At 40.8% G+C, this 18,769-nt stretch overlaps 3 protein-coding genes across 8 annotated transcripts in view; 1 reads left to right on the top strand and 2 right to left on the bottom strand.

Moving 5' to 3' along the window:
- The window catches only part of szt2 (SZT2 subunit of KICSTOR complex), a 69,273-nt gene extending 59,273 nt beyond the window's left edge, over positions 1-10,000 (bottom strand). For 5 of the 6 annotated variants that reach the window (XM_056604512.1, XM_056604513.1, XM_056604516.1 and 2 more), the window contains exons 1-14: positions 9,322-10,000; positions 8,705-8,830; positions 7,514-7,687; positions 7,113-7,283; positions 6,796-6,918; positions 6,332-6,494; positions 5,979-6,085; positions 5,611-5,821; positions 4,526-4,696; positions 2,719-2,950; positions 1,939-2,068; positions 1,434-1,579; positions 881-1,033; positions 468-582 (exon numbers count right to left, since the gene is read on the bottom strand). In XM_056604512.1, the coding sequence (XP_056460487.1) occupies positions 468-582; positions 881-1,033; positions 1,434-1,579; positions 1,939-2,068; positions 2,719-2,950; positions 4,526-4,696; positions 5,611-5,821; positions 5,979-6,085; positions 6,332-6,494; positions 6,796-6,918; positions 7,113-7,283; positions 7,514-7,687; positions 8,705-8,830; positions 9,322-9,345 (2,046 nt within the window). In that variant the 5' untranslated portion in view covers positions 9,346-10,000. Of the gene's footprint in view, positions 1-467; positions 583-880; positions 1,034-1,433; positions 1,580-1,938; positions 2,069-2,718; positions 2,951-4,525; positions 4,697-5,610; positions 5,822-5,978; positions 6,086-6,331; positions 6,495-6,795; positions 6,919-7,112; positions 7,284-7,513; positions 7,688-8,704; positions 8,831-9,321 lie in introns of those variants that run through there. The other variant, XM_056604517.1, reaches the window with a different exon arrangement.
- A 299-nt stretch (positions 10,001-10,299) lies between these two features.
- On the bottom strand, positions 10,300-13,283 carry ddx10 (DEAD (Asp-Glu-Ala-Asp) box polypeptide 10). The gene is made up of 2 exons (XM_056604544.1): positions 11,858-13,283; positions 10,300-11,713 (listed from the first exon to the last, which is right to left on the bottom strand). The coding sequence occupies exons 1-2, from the start codon at positions 13,205-13,207 to the stop codon at positions 10,580-10,582; spliced, it is 2,484 nt and encodes an 827-aa protein (XP_056460519.1). The 5' UTR covers positions 13,208-13,283; the 3' UTR covers positions 10,300-10,579.
- Positions 13,284-13,640: 357 nt separating this feature from the next.
- On the top strand, positions 13,641-17,157 carry commd2 (COMM domain containing 2). Its single transcript, XM_056604592.1, has 6 exons — positions 13,641-13,843; positions 14,046-14,123; positions 14,608-14,690; positions 14,868-14,942; positions 15,703-15,801; positions 15,951-17,157. Exons 1-6 carry the CDS (start codon positions 13,777-13,779, stop codon positions 16,149-16,151), a joined length of 603 nt encoding a protein of 200 aa, XP_056460567.1. The 5' UTR covers positions 13,641-13,776; the 3' UTR covers positions 16,152-17,157.
- Positions 17,158-18,769: the final 1,612 nt, after the last annotated feature.

Genomic DNA, 18,769 nt, shown 5'->3' with positions numbered 1-18,769 from the left:
ACGTTGGAGAACCCGACGCAGTCGTTGGAGATGCATAATATTGTCTGGAGGCGAGCACAGCTTTTGGCCATGATAATATATATTATAGGATATAGATATCTGATATTATTTAGATATAGAGCTCCAGGACTCCCGCCGGAGCACCCGGAGTGTTCTAGAATATTTACAAAACACGGCCAAAAGCTGTGTGTGCCTCGCCATTGCGATGCATCCACTGTAAACACTAGCGCATGGCACCGTGCCCGCAAGCTGCTCAGGGCCACACCCACACCCTCCACCTTGACCAACCCCTAAAAAACGTCACGTTTGTGGAAAGCTTATTGTGGGACTGGCTTGTAGTGGCTGTAACTAACCCTTATGCACCAAGGCTGAATTTCCTGAACGCCTTCAAGTACTGCATTAGGGGCAAGCTAACAGCTATATAAAGCATTCATAAAGTAGCATGCCATGGGATCATTAAGGGTCACCTTGTTCCTGATGTGGGCCAGAGTGCCGATAGGGAAGCCCAGGCGCAGCACCATGCAAGGGGTCTTGGAGATCAGACGCACCAGGTAGAAAGAGGAAGGTGGGTGTTCAGGCGAACTGGAAAATAAACATTTAAATCTTTTTTTGGTTTGTTTTACAGATATCACAAAAATGAATATGATGTTAGGGAGGACCAGACACACCCACACAAACAAACATATTTAGTTCAAAGTAATCTCAAGGTGAATTTTCTTGTAAATAATTGCTTATTTTCATTCAATTACTTCTCTATGATCCATTCAGACTCCCAAGTACTAGTTCAAAACACAATTGAGTCACACTAATCAAGAGGCTAGCCATCTGCTTTGAGGTTTACAGCCGTTTCTCTTGTGTACGGCTACTGCCACTGACTCACCTGTAAATGACCTTAATGTAGGAGTAGCCCTCAACCAAGACAAAGCTGGTCCAGTCTTTGAGAAGGGATGTAAGAGCGGAGTGGGAGATGCGACACTGAATGGTACTGAAGCGCCCATTGTTTCCAGGGGTATGAACGTGCTTCGGTAGAGGCCTGCAAGGGAGACGTTGTCAATGCAATAACTGGACAAAAAATTCCTACATATGCATATTCCAAAAAATAATTGAATGCCCGATTAAATACACATCAAGGCTATCTATATTACCGGTATGTTGATACCTGGCTATGTTGCCTATGTTTTCTAATTAGCAGCCTCAAGTGCCTTGAGTTGTAACAGTTGTAACAGTTGTAGCTCGTGAGGAGACAGTTACCAGAAACTAAACAAAGAAATTATAGAGGACAATTCACTGGATGGATTGACTCATGGATGGGTTTGTTTTATTTTGGAGAAACAATCTAGTTCACATATTTTTTATGGACTAAATGGATACAGTAGAAATGCTTTAAAGTGCAGGTTTAAATCACTGTTCTAGAAGGTTCTGAAAGAGCTTACATGTCATGCTCCAGGATGATACTGATGCGGTGCATGTGCAGCCACCTCTGCCAGAAGTTGGCATCCATGGAAAGGATGGGCTTCCAGTAGGAGGAAAAAAGTGAACGGGACGAATCTTTGGATCCACTGTGCTGCAAGGACAGAACCTGGAAAAATGTAAGACTTTATCAAGCTGGATGAACACAATTTAGCAAATGGGATCCAGCCTAACTTGTGAGAGAACAGAAACCATTACCAATTTTAGATGGATTTTTAGTTGGTTTTGTTTTAATTTTGTACAGGCAAGAGGTCTGCAAAGTAATCTTTTAGACTCATAGAGCACTTTCACAATGGGTCAGGGTAAGGTTGTGAAGCTTAAACTGGTTTAGATTAAAGATAGGTTCTCTCTAAACCAGAGGTCAAAGATTTGATGGTGATATTATGGATATTGCGTTGAAATAAAATGCATTTCTTTATGTCAATGTGTGTGAATCATGCATGCGATTAGTTCAGCAAGATAGCCTACCGGTGTTGTTGACCCCGGAGGTATGTAGAAGAGTGGGACTCCATTCTTGGTGCTTTCTGGGATCATGTAATTCTCAGGGAGAGAGTTGAAGGCCTGCAGGTGCACCAGCATTTGATCTGTCTGGTTTATACTTGAAAAGCAGAACATGAACAAGAATTGAAACTAGTAGTCATACATACAAGGAGTTTTTACTGTGTATTAAAAAAGCTCTAAATCCTGGCCTACGCATGAAATTGCGATTTTAAGTATGTATCATATTTAATAGTCAATTTCCCTTGATAATCTGGCAATTATCAATTATACTTGATAAAATAAATGTAAACTCAAGTAAATCAATCAACTAAAGCCAAAAAACGAATTGCTAAATCCCATATTTGTTCAAATTAAAAAATGATTAACTATTGATAAAAGAGGGCCCAGGATTGGTAATCAGGCCTAGATGCCAGGGTAACTACCCCTACTCTCTTGATGAGGGCCATTGGATCTTCAGTGATCACAGGGTTTAACATCTCCTTCGAAAGACGGTGCTCTTCCACAGGACAGAGCCCCTATTGGGCTGGGGCCGTGGGGGATTACGTAGGCCGAGTGGTGAGGGATGAGCACCCTCTAATGGCCAACCAACACCAGCACCACCTGGTCTCCCATCCAAGGATCCAGCAGGCCCTCCAGCTTAGCCACCAAACAAACCAGCAGTGCTAGGTGGGTACACCATGGGGCTAACAAATAAAACAAAAATAAACCATAAAACTATGGCACTATGCTCTGGTTCAGACGGTTCACCTCTGCAGAGTGTTCCAGAAGCGCCGGATGACGGAAGTGCGGTAGGGGCTAGTGATGGGCTTCTTCTGCGTGCAGCTGATGTCATGCAGGATGTCGTAGCTCCCCTCCATTATCACCTCAACCCTAGTGTTGCGCAGGTCAGGATCCAGCGGCCAGGCAGCGGCCGCCAGGTACTCGATGCTCATGTTGTGTTTCCATAGCAACACCAGCTTCACCTCCAGCTGACTGCCACCTTCCAGCGAAAGAAATTAAACCGCAATGAAAAACAGAACAGTGGAACATAGAGCAGGATGGCTGTATGCATGTGAACTGCTTTGGTTGGTGTTTGCACATTGTGTTTCCTCGTTTGAACAGGGTCCCTGTTCTAGCCAGGAGACATTTCGGTCGGTAAGGATTATTTGAATCTGTGTGAGACATGACAAAGTCCCACAAGGCAATCATCTTAGGTTCTGCGGTGAAGAGCAGGGTTTAATTTGTAGATATCTTTACAGGGTCCAACGACCATGCAGATGAGAGATAGCCTTTAATTCCAATTCAATCAAAAACCCACCCTCATACATACATACATATATACTTATCCTCGCGACTTATTGAAATGTCTGGGGAGAAAAAAAAAAAAAAAAAATGTTGTTGGTCATGGGCCCCCCCTCTGCCTTGGGCCCCCCCACAACTGTCCCCTTTGTCCCCGCAGTCCGACGGCCCTGTGTACAGCTTATGTTGAAAGTATAGACCGTCGCGATCTCCATTGAAACGATGGCGCAGTGATTATACTTCAAAATGAGAGCTGGTAAATTGTGAAAAATGAATTAAACTGTACTCAGACAACGCGGTTATATGCTATAGACCCTCTAGTATCTGTGGTATAAAGGCTGGGACGAATTTCGAATTATAAATATGTACAATCCATAACGTTAGCTCTCTGGCTCATAGCTCAGCGGACTAGATTACCTCCCGTTGCCAAGTCGTAGCTACGACCATCCTATTTATGAGAAAAACTTTATATTTGGATTGTAAATTGCATGAAAATACAAATGAATGATCTTAATTAATTTTCTTTGACAAGTGACCAAGGTATAAGCGGGATAATGCCCTTCGATGGGTCAAAAACAGGTTTGATCGACCGTAATTAAAGGGGACTACTTTTTGAGGGAGATGAACTCAGAGTATTTAATAAGCATGCAATACAAATAAGAAAATGCTTAATTATAAAGTATTTGAATTGATTTATGTTGGCAAGCAAGATATAGAATAAATGGGATAATCAGTCTTATTAAAAGGGTTTGTGCAACCAACCGCACAACAAGACATGATTGCGACTCTTGTCGCTCTCGTCTCTTTCTGCCAACGACATGCGAGTAGAGCGGGGAGTGACGTAGAGTGATGTAGACTGATAATCCCTCTATACTGGCAACCATACATCATAATATTGATTACAGCAATATTATTAAATACATTGCTTATTTTTGGGTCCTGACGTAATGACACATGTCGGTCCATAGGCTAGACCAGTTGAGAACAATTGCATTAGGAGAACATGTTTAAAACCCTGAATGGTATAAAATTGCAATGTGTTATTCACATTAATGTTTAGTGTTAGGTTGGTTCTGAAAATAGGTTCAGACAAATTCATCAAAGTAGCCAGTTCCTCTTCAGCCAAGGACTTTAAAGCAGTTGGAGAGACGGCAAGTTTAGTACACCCACCCACACAAAAGCAGTTGCAGCTCTTAACATTCTGCATGGACTGTAATGCACATCAATTGGTGGGCGCGCCCGTTACGTCATGTGAATGATTTGATTGCATGTTTACCTTTGGTTAGGTTGATCTCCCTGATGGTGTAACCCTCTCGGAGTCTCACAGAGACCACGCTAATGAGGTGGGCGTGCACCTCCTTCTCCGTGTGCTTCTTTCTGCGCATCACCAGGGCTGGGTTCCCACTGGTGGACACCAGGTGCTCATTGAACAACTTATGCTGGCTCACTACGGAAAGGAAGAGATGCATTCCAATAAATACATGGTTCAGGGACATTTAGGGATGTATGCAACACATACAGTAGACCATCCAAATATTCAAGCTTGCGTTTTGGCAATGAATAGCAGTCTTCCGTGCTAATTGTGTTCAGCTTGACACCTTGTTATTCTGTCTATTAATATCAAATGGTTTGGATTGCTACACTCTCGTTGGGTGCCACCATTGTTTAGAAGTTCTGCAGACTGCGGCGCTCCTTGTTCCTCATGAACTGAAACTCTGTCCTACTAGCACAGATTTACATTTAAATATACATTCAGGGCATTTAGAAGACGCTTTCATCCAAAGCGACTTGCAATAACTACATTTGAAGATGAAGGAGAAACAATATATCGCTGTCGGAACGGATGTAAGGATGTTCATAGAGTCGAGTACAAAGCACCAACAATTGCTAGGTTAATCCATTCCCCGTACACAATAATATTAGCTAGGATAAGATGTTACACATCCAAGTACTAATTTTAAGTGCCAGGATGTACAACATACAATAAGTGTGTACATTAAGTGTCGGGACGTACAACATACAATAGGTAGGTGGGCTATACAGAGTCTAAGTGACCTCTGAACAAGTGAGTCTTGCGTCTTTAAGGAAGCTGGTGAGCGACTCTGTGGTCCGGACATCGGCAGAGACTCTCACTCTCTCTCTCTCTCTCTCTCTCTCTCTCTCTCTCTCTCTCTCTCTCTCTCTCTCTCTCTCTCTCTCTCTCTCTCTCTCTCTCTCTCTCTCTCTCTCTCTCTCTCTCTCTCTCTCTCTCTCTCTCTCTCTCTCTCTCTCTACTTCAGACATCATGAGCGTCACAATAAGTAGTCACAATAAGGCGTAAGAGTTATTTAGTGGTTAAAACTGTCTCCTCACAGGCCTTACCACAGAAGTACTCTGAGAACATGGACTCCGTTGTCTTTAGGAAGGAGTAGCTGAGGAGGGCCTTGTGATAGGAGTTCATCTCCAAGCTATCAACGTCTACTTCCGGACAGCTGGCTAGGTAGGAGCCGAAGCTAGCCAAGGATATAAACTTCATAAGTTCCACATTTGGGACATAACCAAAGCTGCAGTCGTAGGAGTATGTGCCGCCTACCTATTGATGCAAGGTGTAGAGCACATTGTTAGTTCATAGCATCCAGCAAAGCCATATCCTCCCATGCAACCAAATACAACAATTTGAAAAAAGTTATTAACGATTTTCAGCATTTTAATCGGCATTCTGTAGCTCACACTGACAATATTCTCTGTACCTGAACAAAAGAACAGGCAATGGTTCCACTGCGGAGCTGGTTCAAAAGAGTCTCGCACACTGCCACATCAGGCACGCTGGTCACTCCATCTGTGATGATGATTATACCTGAAAGGTAGATGGTGGCTCCATGATTATTGGAGGTCATCATGTATGTTGAACAAAAGATGAGCACAATCATTTGTGCGATTGTTCCTTTAGATTCAAGGATAGAATGGTTGGGAGTGAATTATATCTTCAATTTCCTCCCAGCATGCTGTAACCACGAGATAATCAAACATAGCTCAGTCTGATACATGTTTGACAGCCTAGCAACCAAAAACGAATGCTTGCACATAGTATGGACCAACATACCTGCACTTGAGTTGGGGGGCAGCAACTGAAGGGCCAGAATCCCCTGGCGAACCATACTGACCAGTCCGATGTCAGCCGGTACCATGGTAATACCCTGCTTCTGGTGGAACTGGCTGTCCAACTTGCAACCATCAAGTGATGAACTCAAAAGAGGCCGTTCAGACTATTGGGAGGAAAAAACATGGCATTCTTGCTTTACAAAATATATAACACTTTATAATGGTAAGATGTGAAAAGTTTGTCCACTCCTAATGTAGTAAAATGGCACTAAAACGCAAAAAGAATTCATCATTATATGAAATTGTTCTTATGTATAACATGACACGCCTACTCACTGATTTACCAAAGCAAGGAAACATTTAACCCTCTAGAAAAACTACCAAATATCAATAGCTTGATTTGCTGTGGTTATGGGAATATAGTTCATTATATTGTGTAATAAGGAATGCATTTAAATATCTGACCTGCTCATGCTGCTGCTGCAGAAACTCTGCAATGTTGTTCTCCACTGCTCTGAGCTGGTGGTACACCTTTTGCAGGAACTGCGTCAGATCTGTGCAATCAAGCTGGCAACATTGAACCAGTACCTGTATGACAAAGGATGCAGTGGAACAGTTGTTTAAAAGAAGAAGAAGAAAGTGAATGCATATTTGTGCTTGGTCTCAAATCCTGTGATACAAGCCAAAACGTACAAACACCAAGGTATTTTACCTTCTGCTGTGCCTCAAAATCTACAATTATTCATAATAATCATAAACAAAGAAGAATAAAAAGGACTCACCTGGTGGGAACTAAGTCCAATGATTGAGGAATAAGCCAGGATAGTGATGAAAACCTTTGGTTGGAAAACTTGACTGGTGCCAGGAACCCGGAAGGGTCGAGCAAGACCAGCGAGACATTTTGAAAGGGCATTGAAGACTTCATCAAATATCAGCTTTCCGGCACTGTCATCCTGTAGAGAACAAAGCAGAGGTTTATTTTCAATCCGCAAAAATCAAAGATTAATCTAAAGTAAAAAGTAGTCAAATAAATAATTTCCAAACAAATTCACTAAATTTGTTAACGTTATTTGTTGTTCTTATTTTTGACAGGTGGTATGATTTATGTATAAATATAAAAACAATTGAAAGTAGAATATGGCAATCAAAGCTTAAAATCCATATTGGCTAAGCCAGTTTTTACCACAATCCCAGTTGAAGGGCTGAGGTCCAGTTCAATGACAAAGCGGTATCGGCGGGCCAGGAACATGGCCCGGGTGGAAGGTATCAACATACAGGGTCGTGCTGTTGGAGGCTGGTCTGGCTGCCATCCTTTGGGCAAGACACTTAACAGGTCAAGCTCGTTCTCTGAGTGTAGCTGTAGAAGATGTTCTAGTGTTAGTAAAAGATTGACACTTTATGAAAAACTAAACAAAAGTCCAGACTTTGCGCATATTGTCTGTTGAGGACTTATATTCGCAATCGGTAGTTGGGGAGATCTAACATTGAAAGAAAGAGCATTGTTTGTGCATTTGATAAAAAATATATAAAAAGTCGGTCTTTATGCGAACAAGTGTTTGGTAAGATAATTTGCACTTTCCTGTAGATTTAAAATGAGCTCTGATTGTTATAGTTTCATATGTCAGTTCACAAACTGAATCAACACCAAGCCCTACAATTCGGCAAATGGAATACAGAAATACAGCTCAACACAGAAAAAGAGGTAAACAATGCATCCTGATGAGCTAGGTTTATTATATTATAGAAAAACTTGCTGCTGAATGTTATGAAATTGTAGTTCAAGATTGCATTGCGATGTTTAAAGTATTGTGATACTAAAATCAGGAGAAAAAAAAACACCAGGTAACATGCAGGAATCGACATTGCACTGTCAAGCTATGTAAATGTTTAAGAAAATTGAGAACATTCGTTCCACTGCTAAAGACAGAATTAAACTGGATCATGCAACAAGACAAAGACAAAGCCTCAAAGCCACAAGTAAATGCAACAAAATCCAATACAGCAAATGGATTAAATGAATCCGCAATCACATTGACATGTTGTGGGACTCTAAGACTGCTGCAGATATCAGTTTATTTTGCAAGGGCTTAATAGTGGAAACCGCTTATAAAATGTTTGTCAATTTAGGGAGGATTAACCTTATTTCATGGCTCTTTGAGAACCACAATTTTTTTATCAGGTCCAAATAAATAACATTCCACAATCGAAAAATAAAGCTTAGTTTTTTGGGGAATGATCACAAACTGAATATTACAAACATTTTCACAGAGCTGACTGTGGATCAATGAATCAACACTCAGTAATTACTTTAATATTAGAGGGAACACATTTGGAAACAAAACAAAATCATAAAACACTGTCAGGTCTAACCCACCAGTTCAGAGTTTGAGGTCGGCCTGATGACTTGGTTTAGTTTGCCAAGAAACCAGGCAAGGCGGACATTCCTGGATATTCGGTACTCCTCCTTCATCAGAAGGTATATTTGGTCTGCTTCTTCAATCTTCAAATTTAGTAAAGTTCAAAGACATGTTTAATTTACATTGCATACATTACTGATAGCCTTAACATATGAATGTTTTTGAACACGTAAAAGACCAGAAAATGTAAACTCTAGCACAAAAATGTCCCTAAATACTCAGGGGCCATTAAGTCGGTTGTTATTATGGCTATTAAGCATTTGATGGTGTTGTTGAGGTCCATCAGCTGCAAGTCTAAGGCAAGTTATTTGTAGTTTCGTAAAGAGATGGTAAATTACACGAGTAATAAAGTGTTTAAATGTGTTGACTAGTAACTCATTTGAGGAAAGGTATTGCTTAATTATTTTTCATGTTCAAGAACTTCCTCTGTTCTAACGTAACGTTTATAGACAAATGTCTGTACCAATTTTAATTCATGAAAAAAACACATTCAGACGGTGCCAGGGGTTGAGTAGCTGTCAGTAGCACAAACGTTACTCGTATTTAGACAATTACTAGTTTGTAATGAAGATACCTCATTGTCCTGTCTTTCCGCCATCCCGTGTGTAGCATAACTTGCAGATGAACCAGGGCCTTCTGTTCTGTTTTGGTTTTCGTTTACTTTGTTTGTTTTAATCTTTTTGCGTCGCAGTCTTTTGTACGCTTGTTTATTTCGTTGAGCTGCACTTGACCTGGAAGTATCTGATATTGATTAGGGAGCGATTTATACTAAAAGGACGACCAGGCGGTTTACTTGACTCCACTGTGGATATGTTTACATTAAGTCATAAATTCAAAAGTACATCAAATTAAAAATGTTATGAGTAAAACATCGTAACGTCAAGGTAGAAAAATGCACCCAAAGAAGTTTCTGCACGGACAGGTTGGACGCTGCAACGATGACAATACTTCCTGTACGCACGGTGACTTCCGGTTCCACTCTACAGTGACGGCAAAGAAGAAGCATAGCAATACATTTAAAACTGCTTTTATGCCTCATCAATTGTACATTACCGTACTCCGAAAAAATTGTAAATTAAGTCAACAAAAAAATATTTTCATATGCTAATAACAAAAATTGATGAGTCTATATTGTATGTTATGATTACGAAATGACTGATGTATTAGTATTATTATGACGTTTTGCTCCGTTCATTTTCTGACCAAACTCATCTTCTTGTCCATCTACTCCTTGCCTCTGTGCCACCTGTTCCACATAGTCAACTAAACTTATACAATACATATGAAATGGCTTTGTATTTAGGTTTTTAGAGGCAATTTACGACTAGATCTTGGTTGGACGTTGATGCAATTAGTTTAATTTTCTAGGTTTCAGTCCGTTATTGTCAAATGTTAGATATGGTATGGCAGTCAACATCTAAAAAAATCCATCGCTAATTTCACACTAACCCTGTCCTCATTGCGGTGAGGCTTAAAATACTACATGTGGCAAGGCATGTTGAAATGCACAACATAATATTATAAATAGTTTTAACATATTAATGGTTATATTGTTCAACTGTATTTGCTATAGTAGAAACATTAAAAGTACAAATACAAGTATTTTATCGAATCATTTTATTAGTCAACACCTTAGTAAAAGATGCATACATATTATTTCTTTAAAGCATGAAATCAATGAGGTTATACAATTATAAACAGTATTCTATTGCAGACTATTTAGTCAAGAAACACTATTTGCCGGCTTCTTGTTCCACATATGCCAAATAATCATTCAATATATTGAGAAAGAGGGAGCACATAACTGCAAATTCCAAACATAAAATATCAGATTAACTGCTACCAAGTAAGCGCAGAACCAGCTCCTCATCTTCAGCCAAGGAGAGCCCTGTATCGAGAGGCTGGTGATGCAGCGTTCTCTTCCTTTTGCTTGCTGGGGACACGTCGCTGTCGTCACTGCTGCTTTCCCCACTCATATCTCGAGCGATCAGAGATGTGTTGGTGCTAAGCTCCCAGGTTGTCTGAGGTTTATCTGGATCTGGCAGTGTACTGGGGTCAAACTCCTCACCCCTGTGTTCCAGATACGCCACCGTTTCCTCCTCCTCCTCCTCCTCCTCGTCAGACTTATCCGTTGCGCGTTTGCTGGCCTCTCTCCTGGCATCCTTAGCCTTTAGCCGTTTCTCCCTCTTTTTCTCTTTGATTTTGCGGTTGTATTCCTGCTTGTCAAACTCTTGGTCCTCCCGCTGAAGTCTCTCCCGAGCCTTTTCTACATTGATACCCGAGAACTCCTCCTCCAGCTCTTCATTTGCAGCCTGCACTGCAGACTTCTGGACAAGCGGCCACTGCTGCACCGTGTCCCCTTCCTCAGAGAAAGTGATCTTGGTGTTGACTTGGAACTTTCTCTTTAGGATCTTCTTAGCCTCCGACAATGTTGTCACTTTTTTACCCTTGGGAAGGTCAAGGTATTCATCATCATCCAATTGGTCTTCAGACAAACTGAAGACATCTCTCCTCTTGACTGTCAGCAAGTCTACCTCCCGGAGATCATCGTCATCATCATCGTTACAGGCTGCACCGAGAAACACTGCAGGGCTGGAATCCTTCTCATCCTCCTCTGTTTCTGATGTCTTCCTTTCTTTACCAGAAACCTCTCCTCTCAGTTTTGCCTTGAATTGTGTGAGTTCGGCATCTTCAGGCTGCTCATGTTCCGCCTGGCCCTTCAGTTGCTTTTTTTGTACTTGGGCCTTATTTAAAAATCGCACCCTCGGAGCCACTGCAAGGCCGAGTGAAAGAGCGAACTCGTGCATTTTCAGCTGGAATACATCAAAGACATTCTTGTTCTTCATGAGGTATACAGAGCGTAGGTAGGAGACAAAACACCTCTGTGCCCGCTCCTTTTGATCCATCTCCTGGGCGAGGAAGGCCTCCAACTTCAGCTGGACATTTTGAAGTTTTTCTGGATTCACCTGCATAAACCAATGAGAACACAATTATTGGCCTGAATATAACCTAACCTGCCATGTATCTTACCAGTCAGACCTGCTAATCAATGCATGAGATGAATGTGTCCCGAGTACCTTCCTTGAACATTCAACTTTATCTGAACTTACTTGAATCTTGTTGATTGGAACCTTCTTGTCCTGGAGCTGAGTGATCATGCCCTCTTCTTCTGACGGCAGGAGCACCAACAGAGCTTCGCCTCCCTCTTTATACCTGGCGGTACGGCCAACTCGATGGATATAGGTGTCGGCATCCTCTGGACAGTCAAACTGTAGCACCCAGTTGACAGAAGGGAAATCTAGCCCCCTGGCAGCAATATCCGTAGCAAATAGTACAGCACTTTTCTTCCCAACAAAGTCTTTGTAGACCTCCATTCTCTTCATCTGCTGCTGCTTGCCATGAAGGGCCAGGATCGGCATGCCTGGACGCAATCGACAGAACGCGCGGAACAAATATTGCACCTCCTTGCAGCATGCAAAGAAAACGATGACTTTCTTTTGCAGGTGGCTCCGGATGAAGGAAAATAACATGTTTACCTTCTGGTGGAGCTCACACACCACAAAGCTTTGCTCCAGGGTGGCAGGAGTGCTGAACATGGCCTTCTCGTGCACCCACACATACTCTGGGTCTTTTAGGCTGAGACGAGCCAGGTCTTTGACAGATTTGGTTTGCGTGGCTGAGAACAGCAGTGTCTGACGTGTTTTAGGAAGATTCTCGATTATTGCGTTAAGAGTGTCTGCAAAGCCCATGTCAAGGATACGATCAGCTTCATCCAGAACAAGAACATGTAGGTCAGAGACGTGGAAGGTTGCTGTCTCGTCCATGTGTTGCAGCAGCCGCCCAGGGGTGCAGATGACAATATTCGTTCGATGGATTCTTTCAGATTCAGTTTTAAGATCCTTGCCTCCAATTATGAGTCCTGCGGAGAACTCGTGGTTTTTACCAATCTTGCGTAGCACCTCAAATGTCTGGTAGGCGAGCTCTCTGGTTGGAGAGATGATTAGCGCACCCAGCCCATCCATGGCAGTCCACTGATGTCGGTATAAAGACTCCAACACAGGTATTAAAAAGGCCAAAGTCTTACCAGACCCGGTCTTTGCGGCCCCAAGAACATCTTTCCCTTGTAAAGCAAACCCTATGGTCTGCCTCTGTATTTCAGTGGGTTGCCGATACTGCCCCGCAAGTAAACCTCTGAGAGTTTTCTTTGAAATTGGGAAATCTGAAAACTTAATAGCGTCCTTTGCGTTTATCTGGTCATACTTGCCGACAAGTTTCTCTATCTGTTCCCTCTCCACTTGCCACTCCGGTTTCTTTCTTTGATTTCTCTCCTTCTTTACTCGCATTTTCGTCTTGTGGTACTTTTTCTTCCATTTTTCGAAGTTGATCACTGGGTCATCCGCATGATTTATCTTGAGAACATTTACTTTGCCTAATGTAGCAAACTCTTCTTCTTTTCCCATTTTTACACGACAACAGAAATATGCTTTCACAACGTGGAAAACTCAGATCTCTGTCGCATGCTGTATGACGTTTCTGAAAACGCGACGCAGTTATTTTTTTTCAACCACCTTTATTAGTCGATTTACTTCCACATACAGTGATTCATAAGTTCCTAACAACGACATATAGATGCAGGTTCATTTCAAATAAAATACCTAATTATTAAGTTATATTATATGCCCAACCCCGCATATCTACTTGCAATAACAAAATAATGACAATAACTGACTAATAATAAAAATATGCACAACATACAAAAAAAGTTGCACAGTTCTGAATATTAATTCTGTATTTATTCACGCTAATACATGTGAAGTATTTTCTGTTCATTGTTGGAATAGTAGAAGAAGTTGATTGCGGAACGAAAACGCTGCAGTGTGTTTTTATCCGATCATAAAAACGCTGCACAGTGGCTGTCATGTGACTGATCATCTTTAGGAAAAGTAATTTCCCTTTGCCGTCTGGTAGGCTGTTTGATAAAGACTATTTGAGTCACATAGAGAGAACATTTAATCAATAAATAGTGAAAATGTTACTAGTTTTGTCAGAGGAATATAAAGAACATCTGGCTTTCCTGCCTCAGGTGGATCCTGCAGGTAACGTTTTATCCAACGCCCACCTCAGGGAAATACTCTGGTCGATCGTAATGTCATTATTTTGGGCTTTTTCCCAAAAAGTATACTTAATCAACGGGACAAGATAGTTCATTGTATACAGCGGTATACAGCCCTCAATCAGTTTTCGTGCATATTTCGTATTGGTTTTGCATCACGATTCATCTCAGATTTGTCTCCGTAGTGGTGTTTGAGTTCGGGCGGATAGCAGTGGAGTTTTTGAAGAGAGGAATAAACTCAAAAGTCTACGACGGAGCAGCAAGTAAGTTGCTTTTATTTTTAACCACTACTCTGGACAAATTTCATTTGTCAGACCCCACAAGACGCAAAAGGCAGTTGTGCAAACTATATTACTGAACTATATTCAACTGTGACTTGATTAATGCCAAGATTGCCACCAAAACGCATGACTTAACTTAACCTTCATTCAGAACAGTAAAGATGATATTTGGAAAGCCTGTTTCCTTTTATTTTGTTTTATTTGACAAGCTTAACCATCCTCCAACCTTAAGACTCTTAACACTTGTTTTCCTTTTATAAATGTCCGCTGCCTCTTCACATAACACCAAATATTGATCCCCCAACAAGCTTGCTTGCTGCTGTAGATTTTTTAAATGTGTATGGAAAACATTAATAAAGCAAATATGGATCACATTGAATAGTATCACAGTAGTATGTATTTTATTTTTAACCTAATATTGCATTATATTACAGTTGTTAACAACCATGAGTGTTTTCTTTTTAAGGAAAGCTTGGTTTTCCTATCACAACCGTGCAGCATGGAGTAGAAGGCCTAATGTTTCTGTTGACTGAAAGTTCTAAACTTATGGTGCGTCTAACTCAAACATTGGTACTTATTTAATCTTTTGTGGATGTAAGTAATTCTAACCAAACGTGTGTGTGTGTGTGTGTGTGTGTGTGTGTGTGTGTGTGTGTGTGTGTGTGTGTGTGTGTGTGTGTGTGTGTGTGTGTGTGTGTGTGTGTGTGTGCACCCATGCACTCACAGATTACAGATATTGATTTCAAGGACTCTGTGATGGTTTTGGGTTTCAGTACAGAGCTAAACGAAATCCTTTTACAGGTGAGTTTCCTTTCTGTCATGGCATGTCGAATATTGTACACAATCTCTTCCATCCCATTAGACATCCTATGATAAATAAAAACGTTTTATTAGAGCTATTAAGTCTATAACTAAGCAAAAGTGCACATAATTAAAATAGTTAGGCTAGATGACACAATTTATAATGTTTATTATATTGTAATATTTATTTGTTCATTCAAATTGTTCAATACTTTTCGAATGTCTGTTAGATACCACCTCAGACACGGACATCGGTTGTCATGTCAACATTAAGACAAGATAATGTGGGGTTAGGATAGTGTAGTGGCTAGCTAGGGTATCGACTGCCAGCCGAAAGGTTGCGGATTAGATCCCGAATGTCTACAGCCTAGCTGTCGTAGGCATTCTTGAGCCAAAAAACCTAACCCCCATATGCTCAATAATGATATATCTGAATTCATTGTAAGTCACTTCTGCTGAATAATGATAATGCTGCAAATAGTAAGAGTATATCAACTCAGATGTCAAGATGGGTAGACAGATGGTTCGCACATTGACGTTTTTTTTCGTGGCATGCATGCGGCTTACATACAAATACTAAAATATCCATCTTTTTGTTTCATATTTGATTGTAATGATTAAATAACAGGCTTGAATATCAACGCCTGAAGGGGAAGTGGCTTGAATGTGAACAAATAAAAACAATATCTTAGCTTTCTTCAGTTTTTCTCATTCCATATAACAATGTAACACTAAAGCATAATCGATTCTCTGTTTTCAGCTCTATGTGGAGAACCAGACTACGATCCGCAGCACACTCACTCAGCTGGCGCCAAGTCTGCCTTCTTACCATAACTTAGAATGGAGGCTGGATGTACAGGTTGGTACAACATCTATGAATGCAACTCAGCCTCAATCTGTATGCTTGCAAAATAAAAGGTAAAAGCACAAAAACCTCAAGGTCAGGAAATTCTTTGCATAAATTGTTAGAAAAAAAGAATTCACCATGATATCTACTACTTGTATCAGCTGGGGAGCCGCTCCATGCGCCATCAGGTTGTTCCCGTGGTAACGATGCTGTTAAACCTGACAATGGGAACCAGTGAGAACAGGAGGTGCTGTTTACAGACCAACCCCTCAACACTCCTTCACCTAATCGCAGTGCTGGAAGCTGCACTGGCTTCAATGAAAAACAACCATGCACGCCGCATCCTGCGCAACATTAAATGAATACCTCGATTTTTTTTGTTTTTTCTACAACCTTATGATCATTTCTATTGCTAGACTGAAACACACTGTTCTTTATAGCACACAACTCTATTTTGAAACAAGAACGTTGTTGCTTTTGATACTGCATTAATTTGTGTATTGTTATTAAACATATATTGCCGCTTTGTTTTTTACATATTGTAATCAGCTCATCAAGATTCATGTTATGTAATCTGCATTGTGCCACTTAGAATTTATTATTGAACTGTGTTTATTGCCCATGTTAACCAATTGTATTTTTATGCACATAATCTATAATATTAATAAATAAATTATTAAGACCCCTTGAGATAAGGAGAAAATCAAATGCTTGGTGTAGTTCTCCCATCATCAAATAACAGGCCCTTTCATTGTATTGTGAAAATATAAGAACTGTCATGTTAGTGGTAGTGTGAGTGTGTATGGATGCTCAGAGCCTAAAGATTTGCCGTCATTGAAGTAAAAAAGAATTCTAACAGACAATTCAGAAGGAGAATGTCCAGTTGTCCATTTTGCAACCAGACAACTAAGAATAAATCTACCTGCTGTGACTTAAATGGAAGATGTTATGATTGTTACATTACACTTGCTTTATGCATACTAGCTAACCAAGTTGCATATAGATTTAAAAAAAAAAAACTAATACCTTTTATTGAAGTCTGCTTGTTACTTATTTGATCTCTGTCCTCCCTACACATGTCTGCTGTGTGAGTATCTAATGTTTTCTTAGAAGAGACAAAGATGGAACATGAGTTCATTAGTTCTGTTGGAATATCTTTAAGTTGTCTTATGGCCATGAAAGCAACAGATGATTGGCCAAGGGAGGTCTAGAATTGCAGAAGTCTGTTAATTTATGTTTAAGTCGTGTTGATATCAGAATCAGGTTAAAAAAATTGTTTGCATAGTGCTGTGAAACATATTTGCCCCCTTCTTAATTTCCTATATTTTGCACATTTGTCAAAGTTTTAAGTCGTATTTATTTAAAGCAAAAGTGTGTGTGTGTGTGTGTGTGTGTGTGTGTGTGTGTGTGTGTGTGTGTGTGTGTGTGTGTGTGTGTGTGTGTGTGTGTGTGTGTGTGTGTGTGTGTGTGTGTGTGTGTGTGTGTGTGTGTGTGTGTGTGTGCGTGCGTGCGTGCGTGCGTGCGTGCGTGCGTGCGTGCGTGCGTGCGTGCGTGTCAAATCAGAAGTCAACCGTGGTAAAAGTGTGAAGGATTTTGGCTGCTGTTTTACAATATGAATGAATAATTATGTTCTCTTACCAGAACATTCTGCACAAGAATGTCTTGCTCAGTCAGTTATCCAGCAAAACTATATATCCCAAATAAAATAATAATTCCTGAGAAGAGCTCTGATGAGGCAATTTGTCCGATTTTCAGCAGTATTTCTTCAAGGCATTCAGTTGATTCATTCAAACTTTGATGGTGCCCTTGCTGTGTAGGCTCTCCCCAATGCCACTCCCTAGCCATGCCCATTGTTTCTCCTCCATTTTATCCCTATTACCCACTGGTAAGCTAAGCATATAGAACTGACAGCATATATATTGAATGGACTTCATGCTGTCAGTTCTACATCGTTCTGTCAAAATAATTGATAACTGACCTTTATAATTGTTATTCTGTTTCCAACTCAACATCTAGAATTGTTTGCACGCGTGTTAATTGTTTGTGTGTTAACTAACATCTTGCCACCAGCTCTGTTTGAAAGATGTAAGTGTGAAAGTTGATATCTGCAGAGATCAGTGGCACATTATACTTTTCAATAATCTTAAATAGTTGATACGCTTTTCAGTGGAGCAGTGATTGGGAAGTTGGATAACTCTCTTTTATCAAATCATTATCAGATAACATAAGACCATGAGTTTGTTCACATCTAGACTTTTGTATTATACCATACCCTGTAATATTCAATCAATAGGCAACTAGGGTGTACAACATAGTAGCCTACAATTACCAAGTGAATAGGGGGGTCTAGGGGTTCTGCCCTGGAAACTGAGGGCAACCTCCCCGAAACAATTTTAACAACCTTTTAGACAGATTGAACTGAAGCCTACATTCGTAATAAACTCAAGCATATTCTTTTGGCAAAATACAACAAGTGAAGGAGCGCCATTCCCTGTCATACAACCAGTACACCGGTGCAGCCTTGTCTAACTTGAATAAACTAACTCCAAGCCCTCCCCTGTTGAATATTCATGAGCACCGCCCGAGCGTCCGGTCCCAGCAAATTCCCCAGTTACCAACGTTGAGTTGGGACGTCGACCTACAAGGGGAGAAAAACAAGCAAAACTTGTTGTGAACCGTGGAAACTATCGCTATTATTATACTATTGGAACTTTTCTAGCACCGGGATCGTCTTTCTAATCGTTCAAAGTTATTTCGGTCGGTTGAACAAAAAAAAAGTTTTTTCCCAAACTGGAGTGTCGGTAGAGAACTCGGGGAGGGTACTGTTGACAAGACTGGAGGCCGCAATCTGTACTCTTTTGTCGTCATCGAGGGGACAGTTTATTGTCCAGGCATTCCGACATTATACTCGTTTCCTCGTCCCTTTCTTCAACTATTTTAGAGCGATATGAACTCCAACCAGCACCAGCTCATGCCGGCA

The sequence above is a fragment of the Gadus chalcogrammus genome, chromosome 12, assembly GCF_026213295.1.
Source record: "Gadus chalcogrammus isolate NIFS_2021 chromosome 12, NIFS_Gcha_1.0, whole genome shotgun sequence".
In the NCBI taxonomy this organism is placed as follows: Eukaryota; Metazoa; Chordata; class Actinopteri; order Gadiformes; family Gadidae; genus Gadus; species Gadus chalcogrammus.
Note: the sequence above shows the minus strand (reverse complement) of the source record. Positions and strands in the feature narration are given on the sequence as shown.